This window comes from Astyanax mexicanus, chromosome 4 (assembly GCF_023375975.1).
Source record: "Astyanax mexicanus isolate ESR-SI-001 chromosome 4, AstMex3_surface, whole genome shotgun sequence".
NCBI lineage: Eukaryota > Metazoa > Chordata > Actinopteri > Characiformes > Acestrorhamphidae > Astyanax > Astyanax mexicanus.
The window spans coordinates 3,689,725-3,708,327 of NC_064411.1; the positions used below are offsets into that span (position 1 = coordinate 3,689,725).

The 18,603-nt window shown below is 37.2% G+C and overlaps 4 protein-coding genes across 7 annotated transcripts in view; 2 read left to right on the forward strand and 2 right to left on the reverse strand.

The window, feature by feature from the left end:
- Nucleotides 1-18,603, reverse strand: part of LOC125801347 (zinc finger protein 271-like) — a 773,213-nt gene that overhangs the window by 626,927 nt on the left and 127,683 nt on the right. The window lies entirely within an intron of this gene.
- Nucleotides 1-18,603, reverse strand: part of LOC111194581 (zinc finger protein 239-like) — a 693,226-nt gene that overhangs the window by 626,927 nt on the left and 47,696 nt on the right. Inside the window, exon 1 of one of the 3 annotated variants that reach the window (XM_049477630.1) lies at nt 4,871-4,927. The exons of 1 other annotated variant lie outside the window; for it this stretch is intronic. The gene's annotated coding sequence lies outside the window, so the exon portion shown is untranslated. Of the gene's footprint in view, nt 1-4,870; nt 4,952-18,603 lie in introns of those variants that run through there. One more of the 3 variants, XM_049477631.1, reaches the window with a different exon arrangement.
- Nucleotides 1-18,603, forward strand: part of LOC125801423 (zinc finger protein 239-like) — a 124,471-nt gene that overhangs the window by 25,313 nt on the left and 80,555 nt on the right. The window lies entirely within an intron of this gene.
- On the forward strand, nt 10,697-13,490 carry LOC125801214 (uncharacterized). Its single transcript, XM_049477581.1, has 6 exons — nt 10,697-11,131; nt 11,271-11,364; nt 11,468-12,068; nt 12,159-12,333; nt 12,437-12,660; nt 12,762-13,490. The coding sequence occupies exons 1-6, from the start codon at nt 11,007-11,009 to the stop codon at nt 12,791-12,793; spliced, it is 1,251 nt and encodes a 416-aa protein (XP_049333538.1). The 5' UTR covers nt 10,697-11,006; the 3' UTR covers nt 12,794-13,490.

An 18,603-nucleotide genomic window follows, 5' to 3' on the forward strand; every position in this document is an offset into this window, starting at 1 on the left:
GTAAATTATCCAAAAATAATTACCTACATCAGTTACACTATATGGACAAAACTACTGGGACACCATATTGCCATAAAAGTTTCTGTACGTTTATCCCACTCCAAGGCCCTGTCCACACGAAGCCGGATATTTTTAAAAGGTTTTTGTCTTGTCCACACAAGCAGCGTTTTTAGAAATATCTCCGTCCACATGGAAATGCCACAACACTTAAAAATGCTAAAATGTTTTCTCGTCAGTCCTCAGTAGCAACTTCTTATTTTTTTTTATTGTCCCAACAATTTTTTTCCGTTTGGGGCAAGGTCTGTACCTCCGGACAGGAGGATTGGAAAAAACTGCACACAGCACATTTCAGTTACCTCCGCTATGTTTACTAAAGTGAGAGTAAAATTAAATTAAGCTATGAACGTTATTAATCCACACATCGCAGAGATATCAGAACCAATACAGGTGCTGTCCCTCTTTCAGGCTTTACGCTCACTGGTTTTATACTGATCACAACACACCTGATCCAAATAATCAACTAACTATCTGCCCTCGCTGGGGCGAGCTGAGTGATACAGCAGAATAGCATTAGTGTTACTCCAAAACCGCAGAGCTAACCCAGCTAACTGAAGAACCACTCAATGTAAAAATGCTTAATGTGGGGTTTCTTTCCACTGAAGCCTGTTATAAGGATGAATCTTAACGTGGCTTAATATAATTACTAAAACTAGGAGAAACGGGTTCCGGTTATGGCGTCTTAGTGAGAGGCTGCACGCACGTGAGGCTCGCTGCTGTATCTCTTAAATTAATCCTTAAATGTGACCAGTAGACGCAGTTTTACTCCTTTTAAACGCACGTACCTTTGCTGAACACCATGCCACCAAAAACGCCAAATCTGGTCAACAACCAGGTAAAACGACACCACAAGACGGAGGGGCTAATGGAGCTAATGTAGTTATGGCTAATGCTAGCAAGGTAACGCTGGATTCTCCCACTGAAGACGCTACACAAGAGGGACCCACAAATAGTGATATTCTCAAAGAAATTCGCTTGCTGAAAGAGGATATGAGCAAACAATCAATTGATATGTTGAAAGCAATTAGCGATATAAAAGCGGACATCCAGTCACACTCGCAAAGAATTGGGGAGACGGAAGAACGAATTTCACAAACAGAAGATGATGTGACCTCTCTTTAAGGCAAAGTGAAACAGTGGAGATGCTTGCCAACAGAATTATGGAACAAGAGGACAGGAGCAGACGTTCTAACCTAAGACTGGTTGGACTGCCTGAAAAATCGGGAGATCGGGAAACGGTACTGAGAGCTGCCAGGAACATGACAGAGGTACGCTACGAGAATCAACGCGTTACATTTTTTCCAGACCTGTCGGCCCGGACCCGCAGGTTGCAGCGAGGTTTCGATTGAGTGAAAGCCCGGCTACGAGTCCTGGGTGTGCGGTACTGCATACTGTACCCAGCCCACCTGATAATCACGCACAACGGTAAATGCAGGGTTTTCAAATCGTTCTCAGAGGCCGAAAATTACATCCAGGAAACAAGCCTGCAGGCTTTTGACGACCTCGGGACCTAACGACCTATCTATCGCCTCCTTGTCTTCCCATCTGCATGCAACCACTATGAAGCAATATTCACGGAAAAAAGACTGAAATCCGCAGACAATTTAGTATGTTACCTTCTGATCTACTAGCATGATTGTCTCAAAAGTTACAGAGTTCTAAGTAAGTGATTGCTAAGTGATACGTTATTCATACCATTATTATTTACTTATCACTTACTAGGTGTACTGTTGTTGTTAATGTTCGTGTGTAATGTTTTTTTTTTCTCTGGTCAAAACATTCATAGTTTGCTAGCCAGCCCACTTGTGGCTATCGTTATGAGTGCAGATGTATACGTTACCCACTTTGTGGATGAAACGTTTCCTATAACTCAAGCTCTTTGTTCGGAAGGGTTTAATATTACATTTCGTTTGGGGTGTGGTGGGGCTCACTTTCATCATATTGTTTTTGGTATTTTTTACATGGCCTGAATGTGAAAATAAGAAGGGGTTAACCTCATATGTCGCGTTTGATATTTTCAGTCACATTGGTTATGTCTGATAGCTTAGTTATAAATGTGTCTAGCTGGAACGTAACGACAAAATTGTCAAACTTAAACAAGTACTGGGTAGAATTAAGCAGATGAATACTTCAGTGTGCTTTCTACAAGAGACACACTTGGTAGATAAAGATGTGAATAGAATCAGATCTAGGTGGTCTGGTCTTTTCCTCTAGTTTTCCCTTTCATGCTAGGGGGGTCATAATATTGGTTCATAAATCAATCCCATTTAAATTGAAAGATAAATATTTGGATCCATCTGGGAGATTTATTTTACTTAATGGTACTATAATCTCTACACCGGTTAATTTGGTATGTTTATATGCCCCCAATGGGGATGATCCTGCCTTTTACCAATATCTCTTCTTAACTATGTCAGCTTATAAAGGCCATTTCATAATTGGTGGAGATTTTAATTGTGTGATTAATCCAGCAATGGATCGTTCAAATAGTTCTGACACTTCCCATCAACAAGCCAGGAAAACTATTGGAAACTTTATGAAAGATCTCAATTTTTTGTAAGACCTATAAAACATTCACGAATAGACTTCTTTCTTGTTTCCTCTGGTCTGATATCTATGGTCCAGAATTGTTGGTATGAAGCTATATTACTCTCGGACCATGCCCCAGTTATCTTATCAATTAAATTTCCAAATTTCTTTTCATCTCCGATTCCCTTCCGATTCCAGGCTAAATGGCTGAAGTCTGACGAATTTGAGGAATTTCTTGAAGAGAAAATCATAGATTACTTTACTTTTAATACAAACCAGACTAGTGCATCAATAAAATGGGAGGCATTTAAAGCCTATATAAGGGGGGAAATAATGAGCTATACTAGGCATAAATCTAAATTACATTTAAATAAATTGAAAGATCTGGAAATGCAAATCAAAGAACTGCAAGACCAATTGTATTTTTGTGATGATACCGGAAAATATAAGAAACTTCTTTTAATAAAATCTGAATATAATGAACGCACCACTAACAAAATAGCTACTAGCTTACTACGGTTAAAACAGTCATACTATGATCAAGGAACTCCTAGCCTGGCGGCTTAAAAAAATAAAACCATTAATTCAATTGTACTTGACAATGGAGAGAATTTAACAGACCCACAAGATATAAACAATGCTTTCGCAGTATATTATGAACATTTATATAAATCACAGTATCCGGACAACACAAATAAGCAGGACCAGTTTCTGGACAAACTCCAATTCCCAACCTTATCAGAGGAAATTAGAAGTGCTCTGGATAAAAAGCTGACAATTCAAGAACTCTATGAGGCACTCAACCACATGAATTCTGGTGAAGCTCCTGGCCTGGATGGCCTGCCAATTGAACTTTACAAGAGATTTTCAAATAAGCTGTTACCCCACTTACTAGAAATGTATAATGAGTCTTATGACAAGGGCATTCTACCACCATCTTTAAGATTGGCATCCATTTGTCTTCTATTAAAACCAGGAAAGGCTCCAACAGAAATGGGCTCATACAGGCCCATATCCTTAATGTCATGTGACACCATAATATTATGCAAAGCTCTGGCACAGAGGATTGAATTACATATTCCTAAGTTAATTATAAATGATCAAAATGGCTTTGTTCTTGGCCGTCAAGCCTTTTACAATACTAGACGATTATTAAATATATTATACGAAAAACAATTTGCCATGGACCATGCCTTTTTGTCATTAGATGCCGAAAAGGCATTTGATAGGATTGAATGGAGGTATCTTTTTGAGACCCTTAAGAGATTCAGCCTAGGAGATAAATATCTGAAATGGATTCAGTTATTATATACAGAGCCCACAGCCAGAGTAATAACAAACAGCCAGTTATCAAGACCTATAAACCTCTGTAGATCAACCAGACAGGGGTGCCCATTGTCCCCTCATTTATTCTTGTTTGCTATTGAGCCACTTGCTATGACAATGCGCAGATCCCCTGAAATTACTGGTATTTCCATCGGAGGGATAGAGCACCGCCTGTCTCTTTTTGCAGATGATGTTATGTTTTTATCTTATTTAGAGAAGTCTGTCCGAGTTGGTCAAATTCTGAAGATATTTGGTGAATTCTCAGGTTACAAAGTTAACCAAAAGAAAAGTTCTCTGCTATTACTGAACAGAAATAACCCTCCAATACAGACAACTTTTACATGTACCTCAGAAGGTTTTACTTATCTCGGAATTAAAATAAATCCGGATATAAAGAAGATGGTCTCTATTAATTATGATCCTTTAGTGCACAAGGTGGTGGACTCTTTAGAAAGATGGGGTGGGATGCCAATTTCGATGATAGGTCGCATTAACATTATTAAAATGTCTATTCTCCCAAAGTTCTTATATCTTTTCCAGTCTATTCAAATTAATAAAGATATTTGTGAGAAAAAAAAACAAGAAGAAACAAACACCAAACATCTTATTTTTTCATTTATATAGCCTAAATGGTAGGATAATGTACAAGCTGTCTGTAATGGTTAATCCTTTCCTTTATAGTTAACTTTAGTTGTTAGGTGTGGTATTGGTAACAAAACTGGGTCATTTTACAAGCTAATGTTGCTAATGCTAATGCTCCTGCCTCAGTGCTGAAAAAACCTGTAAATCTGTGTTTACTGTAAATAAACAGAAGCACTTTACACACCCAAATAAACAGTTTTCAGGGGAGAAGTCTGTGTAGATTAACATCCAGCGCTCACTTACATTTAAGAGAGAGAGAAATAGAGAGAGAGAAATAGAGAGAGAGAGAGAAATAGAGAGAGAGACTTCTCCTTACCTTCTGTAGTTCAGCTGATCCTGCTCTTCCTCCGGCGCTCCAGCTACAGACCCCGGAAGCTCAGCCTCATCCGGGTTATGTAGAGCCCCGCCCCCTCTCCCGCTATATCACATTATACCCCATCACCGCTAGAGGGAGCCCGCGAGGGAGTCCTCAATACATGGAGCTGAATGGAGCTAAACAGCTAAAAATCTAATTTAAAACACTGTAGAACTACTTCTCTGGGGTTTTCCTTTAATTTTACAAAGTAGAACAAAGTATTTCACTAAAAAACAAAAGAAAACGTACCTCTATATTTTAATTTTCTGAAACTAATGTTTTTTACAAAGTATTTCAGTAAAGTCACTAGCATTACTGCTACTGATACTGGAGTTACACACAGAGCTCATTTAAAAGGATTAAAACTGCTGTTTAAACGCTTTAATAATTATCTCTGCGGTGCTGAAACAGCTGATGTTATTCTGTGTTGAGAAAACGAGTACAATTTTCAGTAAGAAAAAATGAGTTACAAATGGAACAATTAAGCTAAATAATAGTTCATAAATGTTTAATACTTTTTACACATTTGTATATATTTCAGAGAGTCTGGTTTCTCTAGTGGTTTGAGAAACTAGTAGCAGATTCTGAAATGGATGCTCCTTGCTCCTTTTTATAAAATATGTTAAATGACTTCCTGTAAGATTAGAGCGTTTCCTTGTATATTTTCTCTGTAATTTTACAGTAAAACTGTACTACAATACATGTTTTTTTCTGTTAGTAAACATTCCGAAAATGTAACAAAATCTATAAAATACTGCATTTACATAGCAGTGTAATTATGTTATGTTAGAATTATTCAAGCAATATACAGCAGGAAAATGTCCAATTACATCGCTTATAAAATAAAAGAAAGTAATTTTACTGTTATTTAAATCTTTAATTTCTCAATAAGCAGATTTATTCTATAAATGTGTATTACAAGAGAGAATCATTTTACAGTCTTTTATAGCTTGACATGCAGTGACTGAATAACTTACTGATCCATGCAGTCCCCAAGAAGATGCAGATATAAACAGCACAATCTTTTCAGAAAGCTCTTTATTAGTAAGCTTTTTTTTTAGTAAGTAAAACAAATGTCACCATACATACATTCATAGCTATTTAAAACCAAGGGAACATCATAAAAAATACTTGTTTTTAAAACCAGTACACACATAAAATCAAGACTAATCCCAACACATTTCCTTTTAAAACGTGATTTCCCCTTTCCCATGCATTCCTTTAAGCTCCATTGAAAAATAAAATAAATAAAGCAATGTAAAATAAAATACATGATAAACATATCTTTTAACAACACACATTTACTTTGATAAAAAACATAATTTCTTAAAATGACCATAGGTTATGTATTTTATTTTTTTACAACATTGTCGTTGTTTTGTGTGTGTATTTGCGTGTTTTATGGAAATAAAAGATGGCTCAATCTGGACCTGAAAGAAAACATCTTGGTGGACTAAAATCAGAACACAACAATAAAAGCAATAGTAAAATTACATCTTTTATAATTACATTTTTTCCTTCCATCATCAACTGTCTTAGTGCCCAAAACCCCAAACGTTGCCTAACTTTCCCTATCGTCTCAGTCCAGTTACCCCGCCCACCACCCTCTCTGTCAAATTTTACGCCTAAAATCTTTATATCAGTTTCTTTAAAACCAAAATCCAGGTCAGTCTGTATGTTCCTCCCCGGTCCAAAGAGCTGGGCCTCGGACTCGAGTCCCTTCCAAATCAGTCAGTCATATCCAATGCCCTTTGCACTGCTGTCATGTCAGAACCTAAAAACATAATGTCATCAATAAAAAGCGAACAAGTCGCCGTCAGTCTGCCTGACAAGTCTAGTCCTTTAATCCATTTATCCTTTCTCTAGATCTGCACCAGCGGCTCTCTACATGCCACGTACAGAAGCGGACATAAAGAACACCCTTGGCGGATGCCAGAGTGTACACTGATCGCTTTTGTGAGGTGCCCATTTACACAAATTTTGCTGCTGATGTCACTGTATAGCAGCCCCACCCACTGGGAACCCCATGTTTTGCAGTATCTAAAACAGGTACTCGTGCGAGACCCGATCAAAAGCTTTTGTAAAGTTTAAATTTAGAACCATCAGCCGAATGTTTCTGTCTCTCGCAAAACAGATGGCGTCTCGGACCAACACTAGGCTGTCCGTGATCTTCCTTCTGGGCACGGAGCATGCTTGATCCGGGTGAATCACCTCCTCTAAAACCACCGACATTCGATTCGTCTGGATAAAATCTTGCTAAAAAGTTTAAAAATTTAAAAGTCTGATAGGTCTCCAATCCTTCAAGTCTGTCTTGTCTCCTTTTTTGTAAAGTAAGGTAACTATCCCTCACCTGAAGCTGTCTGTGAGTCGGTCCAATTATTCAAATAGATTAAAAAGAGTCAGTATGTCAGTAGCTAATATGTCCCAAAAGGTAAAATAAAATTCCTCTTGGAGTTCATCCTTTCCCAGGCACCTTTCCTTTTTTAAAACCTTTAAGAAATTTTAATGCGTCAACTCCTGTAAAATCCACTATTAAAACTTCCTGACTATTTATTGTTTCATCTACAATTTAAAAAATCTATTGTTTCTTTACTGGTTGTTTTTTCATTGTAAAAGTTTTTGTAAAAGAATTCAATTTCTAAAAATTCCCCTCTGTATTACTTCTCTCCCTCCCGTTTGTTATTATCTTTGTTATCTCCCCAGCCCCCCCGCTAAGATTTTCTTAAAATTTTGACCAGTGTTAACTTTTTTTCAGTACAAAATAGTTTGAATATCCATGGTGACCATCACAAAGTGAAGCATTGATTATTTAATACAAGGAGTAAGTGCTTCTCTTTGGGGTAGTCTAAATGGTACTATTGATCAATTAAGTGAAAGCTTTTTCAGCAATCAAAGATTATTATTCAATTTTAAATTAAATATGAAATACATGATTTTATTATATTATAATATTATATACCAATATAACTAAGCATATTAGGAATAATTTGTTAACATGGGGTTTCTTGGTGTAAAACACTCTTACATATTGAAAGAATCCTGAAGATTTCTTAGTTCTAATGGATCTTTGTGTCGAATAACGTGTTTAAGTGACTCAAGCAACCAGAGGTGTTTGTCTTAAATTTCTAAACAGAACCTGATATAATCTGGCCCAAATAGTCTCAACATCAGTAACTTCTTACTTAACTGTGACCAAAAAAATAAAAATAAAATTGGCTAATATTTTGTAGTAGAATGAGAATGCTTGCTGAACTAATTTTGGAAAAGTTTTAAAAATATTCACCATCCTATATACAAATCAATTCTTAAAGAAATCATTTTTATTTTACAGTTTAATTTAAACTGATATTTGCATATGGATTTTCAAATGCTTTTACAAGTGAGAAGTACCCTTCTATACAGAAATCAGGATGGTCCATTGTGATGTCAGATAGTGATTTTATAGGCAGTAGGTGTGAATGACCTCAATTTATGGAAAGCTTTCAGAATACATAAATAGAAAGACTTTAGAGCAACAAACAAGATCTGCTGCAGTACGATCTCCTTTTCAAGAATCTGCAGGACATCAAGAAGGTAAATGCAAAGAAAATATAACCATAAACACATATGAGAACTCCCTAACCAAAGGTCTTAGACAGTCATAAAATGTGTCATTTATTCCGCCTAGTCGCCCTAATTAAACTAATAGTAGTTTGAATAAAATAACTTACCCTATGGTTAGGAACTTATGTGTTTTTTTTTGGTACTTTAAGAAGACCTGTAAGTCACACGTTGACCAAAGTACTGTTAGGTTGTTCAGGTCGACTAGGTGCACCAAATGATGATTTTTTTTTTTCTAACGTAATTCTAATGGTTAGGGAGTTAGGGAATATATTCACATACATGTCTTTGTTCACCAAAGTGATTTTTTGCAATACTGATAAAGTGGATAATTTTTCCAAAATTATCATTTTTATTTATTCTGAAATAGTATTAAAAAACAGTCAAGACAAAAACTCTTCGTTTGAATTTATTTCACAAAAGAAATAAAATTGGCTCTAAAAAGCGGCCAATCAGACTTCTTTAGAGAGTTCAGCGCGCTGAAAGCGGCCAATCAGAATTCTCAGAGGGTCCAACGCACAAAATAGCAGCCAATTATATTCCTGTAAGAGACGGAGGCGGGTCATGTTTTGGAAAGTGGGCGTTAACTCTGGTTGTGTTAACTCAGAAAAACTTCTCTGAGACGGAGATGGAGAGAGAGCTTCTGAACAGACTGTTTCAGCTCGTAATATTAAGAACACTAACACTAGAAATCTCCAGAACTCAGCGTTTTTAATCAGAAACAATCAGTAAAGAGCTGAGTGCCGCTGCTGAACCTGTGGATCTACCGTGTGGAGTAAGGGAGGAAAGTTCTCTGACTGTGAGCTGCCCAAACGCTCCTGTTTAGCCCTGGGGAACCTGAAGGTGGACGGAGAACTCTGCTTCAAACTGCGTCTAAAATATGGTGTAAGAACACCGGGAGAGATTCGGTGAGTGTTAAAACACAGAAAAGTGTGTTTTAGACTGAAATAGCCAAGAGTAAATAGAGCTGTAAAATAGCGCTAATTAGCCTAGCGGCTAACGCCACTCACTATGCTAAGCTAATGCCGTTGAGTGCATTACAAACAGCTAAGCTAATACAGCTAAATAATCTGTGGGAGAAGCTGTATTAATGTGTATGAACAACTGTGAGGAAAATAGCACTTATTAAACTGTATTCAGAGTATTTGGGTATTGTTTTTGTAATAATGCTGCTGAATGTAAAGCTATTGCTAAGCCACAGACATGTGAATGTGATTGTGTGAACAGTAGAGATGATATGAGTTACTCAGACACTGTTTTCATGTAGCTTAAACAGGTCAGTTTATTTTCTTGATTATTGAGTGGACTGAACTTTTGATATAACAGAACATGGGAAGTAAAATTTATTTTATTTGAAGATTTGAGATCTGTGAAAAGAAGGGAAAAGTTTATTGGTTACTGACGTATTTATTTTGACATTTGATTTATTGATTGTTATTGTTCTTTTGTAACAGTTAAATGTGTGTTTTTGGTTTAATTGATCTAAATATTTAATCTGAAGGATTCTTAAATAGGTAATACATTTCTAACTCTAACACTAGATTCATAAAATAAGTGTAATAATGAAAGGGAACCTAGAAAAGAAGAAATAAATAATTAGTTAGTTAATAAAATAACTGTAAATAGTCTGTAATTAATAGTAATAGTTAATACTTACTAAGGTTAAATAAATAAATCTAGGGAAAAAAAGAAATGGGTGTTTAGGTTTGATTGATACTTTCACTGAAAGGTTAAAGTTGGAACTGAAAGTGAACATTTACCTGTGGTTTGGTCATTAAGATTTTTTTTTTTCTGGGGAAAATTGTACTTTGTGACTACTGCATTTTTAATAACATTTAATACATTTTATAACTTGCCACATCCCTGGTCACATTTATTTCATGTACTTTGCTCCCAGAACGAACCTAACTGGTCCATTATTATGGTCCATATTGTTAATTTGTGTAACCTTAGTGTACATGTGTCACACGTTCCTGTCTAAAGTGCTACACACACTCTTTGCATTCTCTCAATGAGCTTCAAGAGGTGGTCACCTGAAATGGTTTTCCAACAGTCTTGAAGGAAGGAGTTCCCAGAGGTGTTTAGCACTTGTTACTCCTTTGCCTTCACTCTGTGGTCCAGCTCACCCCAAATTATCTGATTGGGTTCAGGTCCGGTGACTGTGGAGGTTCAGCTAATTTTTTGTTAAACTACAAAACTCCACATGTGTTCATTCATAGTATTGATGCTTTCAGTAAGAATCTACAATGTAAATAGAAAATAAAGAAAACTCATTGAATGAGAAGGTGTGTCCAAACTTTTGGCCTGTACTGTATATTTTAAAAAAATATTGTTATTGCGCAAAAGCGAACGTGATATCAGAGAGCAGAAGGAGGATTAGCGAGGCACAGCTAATGGCTCAACTGCTCCCCGTTATTCCTTAAAAAACGAGAATTAGCTTATAACGCTTAATCCACCTTCTTTCCAGAAACCGGCACATTTTTGGTTAGAGGACACAATGAGGCACCAGCAGTGCCCTATTTGCCACGTCACATACTCGAATCTTCCTAAGCACCTGACGGGATTCCACAACGTGGCGAATCCCAAAGAGAAGGCCCTGCTCCTGAGCCTCTCCAGCGGACGGTAATTACTACTTATAAACATAACAGAATCGCAACTTTTATACTTAATACTCGACTACTTGTAAAAAATGTTTTTTTTTTTATTTAAACATATTTTTTATATAGAATTGCATAAACTAAAATATATTATTAATATTTAGCGTGAAGGGATTGTTCCGATGTGAGGAGCCTCAATGCGGGAAAACGGTTAAAAGGCTCGACAGGCATTACGCAGAATGCCACATTGATAAAACGGTATGTGAAACAAATTGTTCGCTTTTTATTACAAGATGTTAGTAATACTTTCAGTAATAATATTTATTAGCTAATGTTTCTTTTTTGTTTATGTCTTTAATAGTCCGATGAAGCTAAGAGCATTGTCACAAGGTGCAAAAATCAATACATCTTGGAACAGCTAGGAAAACTGAGGGAAACCCATCCCCAAGTGCTGATGGTCAGCGTGCTGGATTTGGGCGGCAGGCAGACCACCCAGGATGACCGATGGACCCGACCACCCCCCGACGCACCAGAGACATCGGCGGACCCAGCCTGCAGCCAGGGACATCAACGGACCTCCCGTTTGCAAGCGGGATGCCTGGGACTTCTGGGGAATTCCCGCCTGAAAGCGGAAGTCCTGGGGACGTCCATAGACATCCCAACCGACACTGAAACACCTGGAATGTCCACAGATGTCAAACCAGAGCCAGCGCCGGCGGAGACCACCCAGGACCTCACACCCAACTGCTCAAACACAGACTGCCAGCGGCTCCTGAGAGAAAATCAGGAGCTCAAGGCACGTCTGGGTTTGGGTAAGGGAGAATGCCCCAGGCAGGACTGCCAGCATAAAAGCCAGGAGCTTTCCAGGCTGGTGCAGCTCTACATGGCAAGCCCCCAAAAGAAGCTCCGAAATAAATTTTCCAGAAAGGATGATTTTGAAACAGAGCATGCCCCAAAATATGGTACGTGCATCTATTATCATTTTTCATATTAAAGGCAAAAATGTTTTCCAATTTTAACTATTTTATTCATGTAAACATTATGTTTTGCAGAACAAGTCCTACAAGACTTTTTTGTCTTCTGTGTCGGGGCCAATCCTTCAAGCAAAGTGAAAGACAACGGCAATACCTGCCGGAGCCACGTCCGCAGGTTTCTTTTGTTTGCAGGAGAGGGCAAGCTCCTGAAGGGGGACTTTTCCTTTTTAGCCGACTCAACGAAGATTGCAGAGTAAGTATTAAAAATTATACTTATCCAGTTATCCAACTGTATTTTTTTTTAAATTAACACTTTGTTTGTGTTTGTATTTTGTTCTATGTTCTATTGTTTACAGGTGGGTGGAGGTTCTTAAAACAGACAGAATGAAACCCACGACCATAAGAATTAATCTAGTAAACATCCACAAGTTCGTCAAATTCCTAAACAACCTGCCTGCAGCCCAAACAAAACTCAGTGGGAGGGACTTCCAAAGGATCCATGCACAGATAAAGGCGCGTCTGAAGGATCTACAGAAGGACGTCACTCTACATAGTCAAAAGTTTAGAAAGGAGAACAAAAGTAAGTATATACTGATTTACTTATTTTTTTTATTTTTATTCTTTATCTAAACAATTTAGCAATTATTTATCTTTTTTCTGTGTGTGTGCTTTATTTTTCAGGTTCGAGAAATAATGCCGAAAGAACTGCGTAATGTTAGAAATATGCTTTAAAATTTTTACTCTAACCAATAACATTGGCGTAGGAACCGGGGGGGATAATATTTGAAACAGGTGGATTCCAATCATGGAGCTGGTTCAGGGAGAAAGTTCCGCCTCTCAGGAGAAAGAGGCAATTAGCTTGCTTGTTTTGCGGAGCTCGGAGGAGAGTCTGCTGGTGGGGGGAAACACTCCCCCTCGCTGTGAGTTTTAGCAGCAGCTGATATTAAAACTAATCTGGATATACAGAGATTTTTCTAAAAGAAAGGTAACGGAGCTAACAATGTAAACTGTGATGAGCTTGTTTCTGATAACTGGTTAAAAAGACTCGTCTCTGAATCAAAACGCACAGATCAAATCCTCAGTGCACTTAATAAAATACAGCTTGTGAGTTAGTCAGCTTAATTTAGGAATTAGATAGATAGGGTGTCAGGGTTTAAGGAAAAAAATATATATATATATGTAATGTTCAGCTTGCCCAGGTGTACCTGATCAGCTAATCACTTTTTCTTTTTCAAATTGTGTTCATTAATTTAGGATTGCAGGACCTACTGTCAGCTATAATGAACAAAACAACTAGTTAGCTAGAAGATGGGTGTAGTGGATAGCCAGAATTTAGTAAAATATTTTGTCGGTAGTTTAAAGCAGTTTTTTTTTTTAACCCTGGTCACTGCCTTGGGTGCTACCCACAAATAATAATACTAATAATACTAATAATAATTATAATAATTATAATAATGTCCCCTTCTACACAACAAAAACACAGACAGTTAATAATAATGACAAGAACAACAAAAATAATATAAAAATTACCTTGACTGTAGTTTGGGAGGTTGAGTTAAATTTACCCTCCTGCACCTTCATCTTAAGGTGCCTGAGGATAATTTGTTGACCCAATCATATTCCCTCTGTGGCTGACTCCCTCCACAGAGTGACATCATACTGTTGGTCTGCACACTGCAATGAGATGTCCTGCACCAGCACAGACCCATCTTTCGTTGTTTTTAATTTAGTTGCACTCAACTAAAACATAAAAAACACAACTGAAAATTAGTGGAGTAATGAATTACTCATTATTATTCATTATTACTCAGTGTAATTTATCTAGTTTAAAATTACAATTGTAGTATTTTCATTAGGTCAGTTTTAGTTTTTGCTGAGCAAAAAATGTTGCAGTTCTAGCATACAGTCAGTAACAGATACTGTAAATACTAAATGCAACTTAAGAATATTTTTAGTTGGAGGATCCTTGCTTAGAACTTAGAACTCCAGGCCAATATTTTATAAACGTATATTCCTTTAAAAATTACAAAAACATTATTGGAGACAATCAGTGATTTTAAAGTATTGAATTATTGTCCACAGATTTAAGTATTGTCGCACTGTCACTAACATATGGGACTTACTCTAATGATGTTGCCCTCCACTGTGTAGAACTGTTCACCATTCCCTGGCTCCTCAAACTTAACGGAGAGGTAGCAGACAGCGCGGTCGCACCATGCCTCTAAGTCAGTGGTCACAGGAAGACTTGCAGATTTAAACTACAGTAGAAGAGGTGAAGAATAGCTTCATCTCCCCATAGCGAGTAGTTAGATTGAAATTCTTAATAATGTAGGACTGTCCATCAATTAATGAACAATCCATTTTTCAGATGGGCGACAATACATTGTTGCCCATCAGAGAGCACACACGTAGCCACTTACTTAGTTGCAGTAGCTACAACCGCGCCATCCACCACCTGCCAACCCTCTGCCCGGGGCACCAGGACTTTGGTTATGCACTTCACCCGGATGGGAGACTCCTTCTTGTAGGGCGTCGGCAGCCGTGAAAACATTCTGTGTAAAGAAAAGAACACAAACTGTCATGGTGTGCACCGAATACAGACACTTGCGGATACAGTTAAAATGGGTTGTTTATTAAATCACTGGGCAGAGAAAAGGGTAGTTGTACAAAACAAATCAGATCACCAGTAAACAGAATCCACATACGAATAACCATATACCATAAACAGTCCAGAGTTCAAACACAAGGAAGCCAGCATCAAAGAAAATCTAATTATCGGAAACGTTAAACAGTCCAGGTCAAACGCAGTAAATCCACAATCAGAGGTACAGGCAGAAATCGGCGTCGAAAAAACAAACAGCAAGGTCATACACGAAAAAAACAAATACAGAGTAGAAAATGCTTTGTAAAGTGGTAGAAACCAGGCAATATGCGGAACCTGTGTGAAGGTGAAGCGTTCTTAAATACCCTGAGGTAATCACGTGAGTAGGTGTGTGATGTCAGAGTGTGATGCGTTCTGGGTAGTGTAGTTGTTAGACTGCAAACCTCCGTTGGAGCTCAGTGTGGAAGGAACAAAATTGCCTGCAGACAGACGTGACACAAACATACAAAATAACATGTTTATACTATTTTTATTCATTATGTTTCCCGTAATTTATTGTATTACCCATGATTCAACAATCCATATGCAAAAATGTTATTTGTTGGTTGATTGGAAGAACAAACCATAATATTAAACTGTTTTGGAAATAAGTGGGGCTATTTTGCTGTTATTGTTCTGTGTATGTAACGCTTAGCACTGATTAAATATAACATAATAAAAAATAATATAAAATTATCTAAATATAATTTTTTAAATTGCTTGGTAGAGATGCGTGGCGTTGTTTCCACCCAGACAGTTTAAAATGGGGACACAAGTGCTGCTAATTAAGAAGACCTCAATCAATGGGGGTGAATGATGAATTAAAAATAGCAACTATCCACATGGCCAGGGCATTTCATTGATTTTGGAAAGTATTTTGTAAAATTACATTTTTCTACATCTAATTAGTTGTTTTTAATTGTTTCATATGAATACATTCATTTTGGATTCACTTGGGTGTGACCCGGCAAACCTGCAAGAGATTCTTAAATGGGTATCGTCCTCTCTAGAGATTCTTTGGAGCAGTGTGTTTGGTCACACTGATGCTAATTTAGTCTCTGGACATTGGCAGAGTTTTGTTGTGGTGGAGGATGGATTCATGTACAAAGTTTTGCAAAAAAACGCACAACCTTCCATTTACTTCAAGAAGATCTTGGGAAAAGGTGTCAGTACAGAAACAGCCGTTCTGATTTTCTCAGTTATGGACCTGAGAGTTAGTGCTACTTTTGTATTTTTACCTTTAAATATACACAAAAGGGTAGCACAACTCGACAGAACACTGGATCTCTCAGCTTATCATGTAGTCAACAGATGCAGTCAATCATAAATGTTTAATTATTAATGAACTGTAGGGTAATTTACCACAGCATGACTTACATAAAACTCGAATGTGAGAAATCCCAGAACATGAAAAGATGACCAATGAGTCAGAGCTTAGAATTTAAAATATATTAAAGTTTACTGGAAAAAATAGTTTCAGCATTAAAGATATAGATAAAAGGAACAAAAACGAATAGATATAGAACAACATTTGTGGAAATTACTAATTAATGACTAATTAAAAGTAAATTATTATTATAAGGTGATTTTACAACCTAAACATGTTACTCCACGTTACAGTTACTGTGGAAAACTCCCTGCTGGAGTCAGCGCGGTGACGTCAGCGACGTACCACACACTTGCGTGCATGCATGACTTTAAGTTTCAGTGTGCTTGGCTGGCAGACACTTGCCGTTTGCTCCAGCATTGTTGAAATAGTACCCCCTTTTTGTGTGTATGTGTGCGTTGATGACAATGTAAGTACTTTGTTTTGACCTGTATTTATGTTATGTCATCTGCTTGTGTTATTTACATGCTGTTTAGTCCAGTAACCGGGTAACTTTAAGTTTACCGCGAGCTCCCATTCATTTCAATGGGAAAATGATCTATTCCTTAAATGCATTGCTAAATGCTTACTTTGGGGTTAAAGTTACATGAATAGTTGGGTTTGAGAGTGCTTTAGCGGTATTTTCTACCTGTGGTGTTATTTCCACCGTTCTGTGGCTGTTTGATGCATTATTTAGCTTCTAAATATTGTATTTGCTGTAGCCTACCTATGGCGCCATGTGTTGTTCACGTGAACAGGCTAGACAGGCAATACCGCTTCTGTCATTTGTGTCTTTGAAGCGCCACCCGTTGGCTACTATAGGTACTGCACTTGAATTTTCTCTTATTTAACCCTATGAGTGCCTAGATTTCACTTATATTATTTGATATTACTAGCCACTTGCAGTAATTTGGTTTTCTTGTCACATTAATGTTACTTTGGTGCAATTACGTTATATATATATATATATATTGTTTATGTAACTTGATGTGTGTTTTGATATTATTACTGCATGTTTGCATAATTTAATATAATGTAGAATTGGGTTTATACAATTTCTAATTATCTCTCTGTATATGTTTATGTTACATAGACCACACAAACTCACACACACACACACCCAAACATACTCACTCTGTAATGCACACAAATTCTGTATCATTGAATATGTATGCAACACTTCATTGAAGAAGCCACTTTAATACCTGGAAATCAATAAAGCTCTCAATATTACCTGAAGTCGCAGCTGTTCTCTGATCAGAGCACATAGTCAGTGAGGGGCAACTAGCTATCAACGTACACATCCGTCACAGTTACTGTTAAAAATTATGCATACAATGTCTGAATTACATACATATGACAAAAATTATCAGTTATCACCTAATATTTATAATAATAGATTTGTTTATTATTTTTTTATTATTCTTATTCTTATTATTATGAATTGGCATTATAATTCTGTCATATTTACATTTTCTCCTGCACTTTTTTTTCTACTAAGAGCTCTTCTTAAGATGGTGTCCGTTTATGTAAAAGAATGTAACTTTACGTTTCATAGAGATGTTTATAAACATCAGGACATGTGGTCTTACTGTGAACTAGAAATGAACAGAAGTCAGGTTACAGCACTGTTTCTCAGCCCTGTTCTTACATATTCTACTGCATATTAACACTGTTCTGCATATTCTACAGCTTCCTCTGCTTTAAAGGCATTTAATAAAGTAAGTGGTGGTATGATGTTTCTAATACACTGCTGGATATACACAATGATTAATTTAGGGTCTAGAGGGAGCTAAGGGATTTGAACAGGTAAACTCAATAAAGAAATGTTTATTAGCTGATCAGTTAAATCCGCTGGAAAACACACAATTTTAAGGGCAGTGATCAGGGTTAAGAAACTGCTTTAAACTACTAACATAAAGTACTGTACTACATTCTGGCTATCCACTACATCCAGCTTCTAGATAACTAGTTAGCTAAATGTATTTTCGTTCATTATAGCTTAGAGTAAGTCCTGTAATCCTAAATTAATAGTGAAACAGTGATTAGCTGATCAGGTACAGGTCAAGTTGAACATTACATATATAGCTGTTTTTTTCTTGACTCCCAATCTAGCTCATTCCAAAGTTAAGGTAACTCACTAACACAGCTGCAGTTTATTAATCACAGTGGGTTTTGATCTGTGTGCTGATTCAAAGACGTGTGTTTTTAACCAGCTATCAGAAACATATCATCACAGTTGAAGTGGTTAGCCTACTGTTACCTTTCTGTTAGAAAAAATCTCTGTATATCCAGATCTGTTTTAAGATCAGCTGAAGCGGCTGCGTGTCCCAATCTCGCTGCTAAATCTCACAGTGAGGGGGAGGGGCTTCCCCAACGCACACTTCCGCCGCGCACCGCAAAACCAGCAAGCTGATTGGCTGTTTCTACTGAGAGGTGGGACTTAATACCTGAACCGGCTCCGTGATTGGTCCGGTCTGTCTCCTCATAAAAAGTACAGCTGATCTGAGTGAAAC

Excerpts from the sequence above, each read along its gene's own strand:
- LOC125801214 (XM_049477581.1), top strand. The coding sequence starts at position 11,007 with ATGAGGCACCAGCAGTGCCCTATTTGCCACGTCACATACTCGAATCTT. Across the intron at positions 11,365-11,467 it reads AATGCCACATTGATAAAACG|TCCGATGAAGCTAAGAGCAT; the intron begins GTATGTGAAACA and ends TGTCTTTAATAG. Across the intron at positions 12,334-12,436 it reads GACTCAACGAAGATTGCAGA|GTGGGTGGAGGTTCTTAAAA; the intron begins GTAAGTATTAAA and ends TATTGTTTACAG.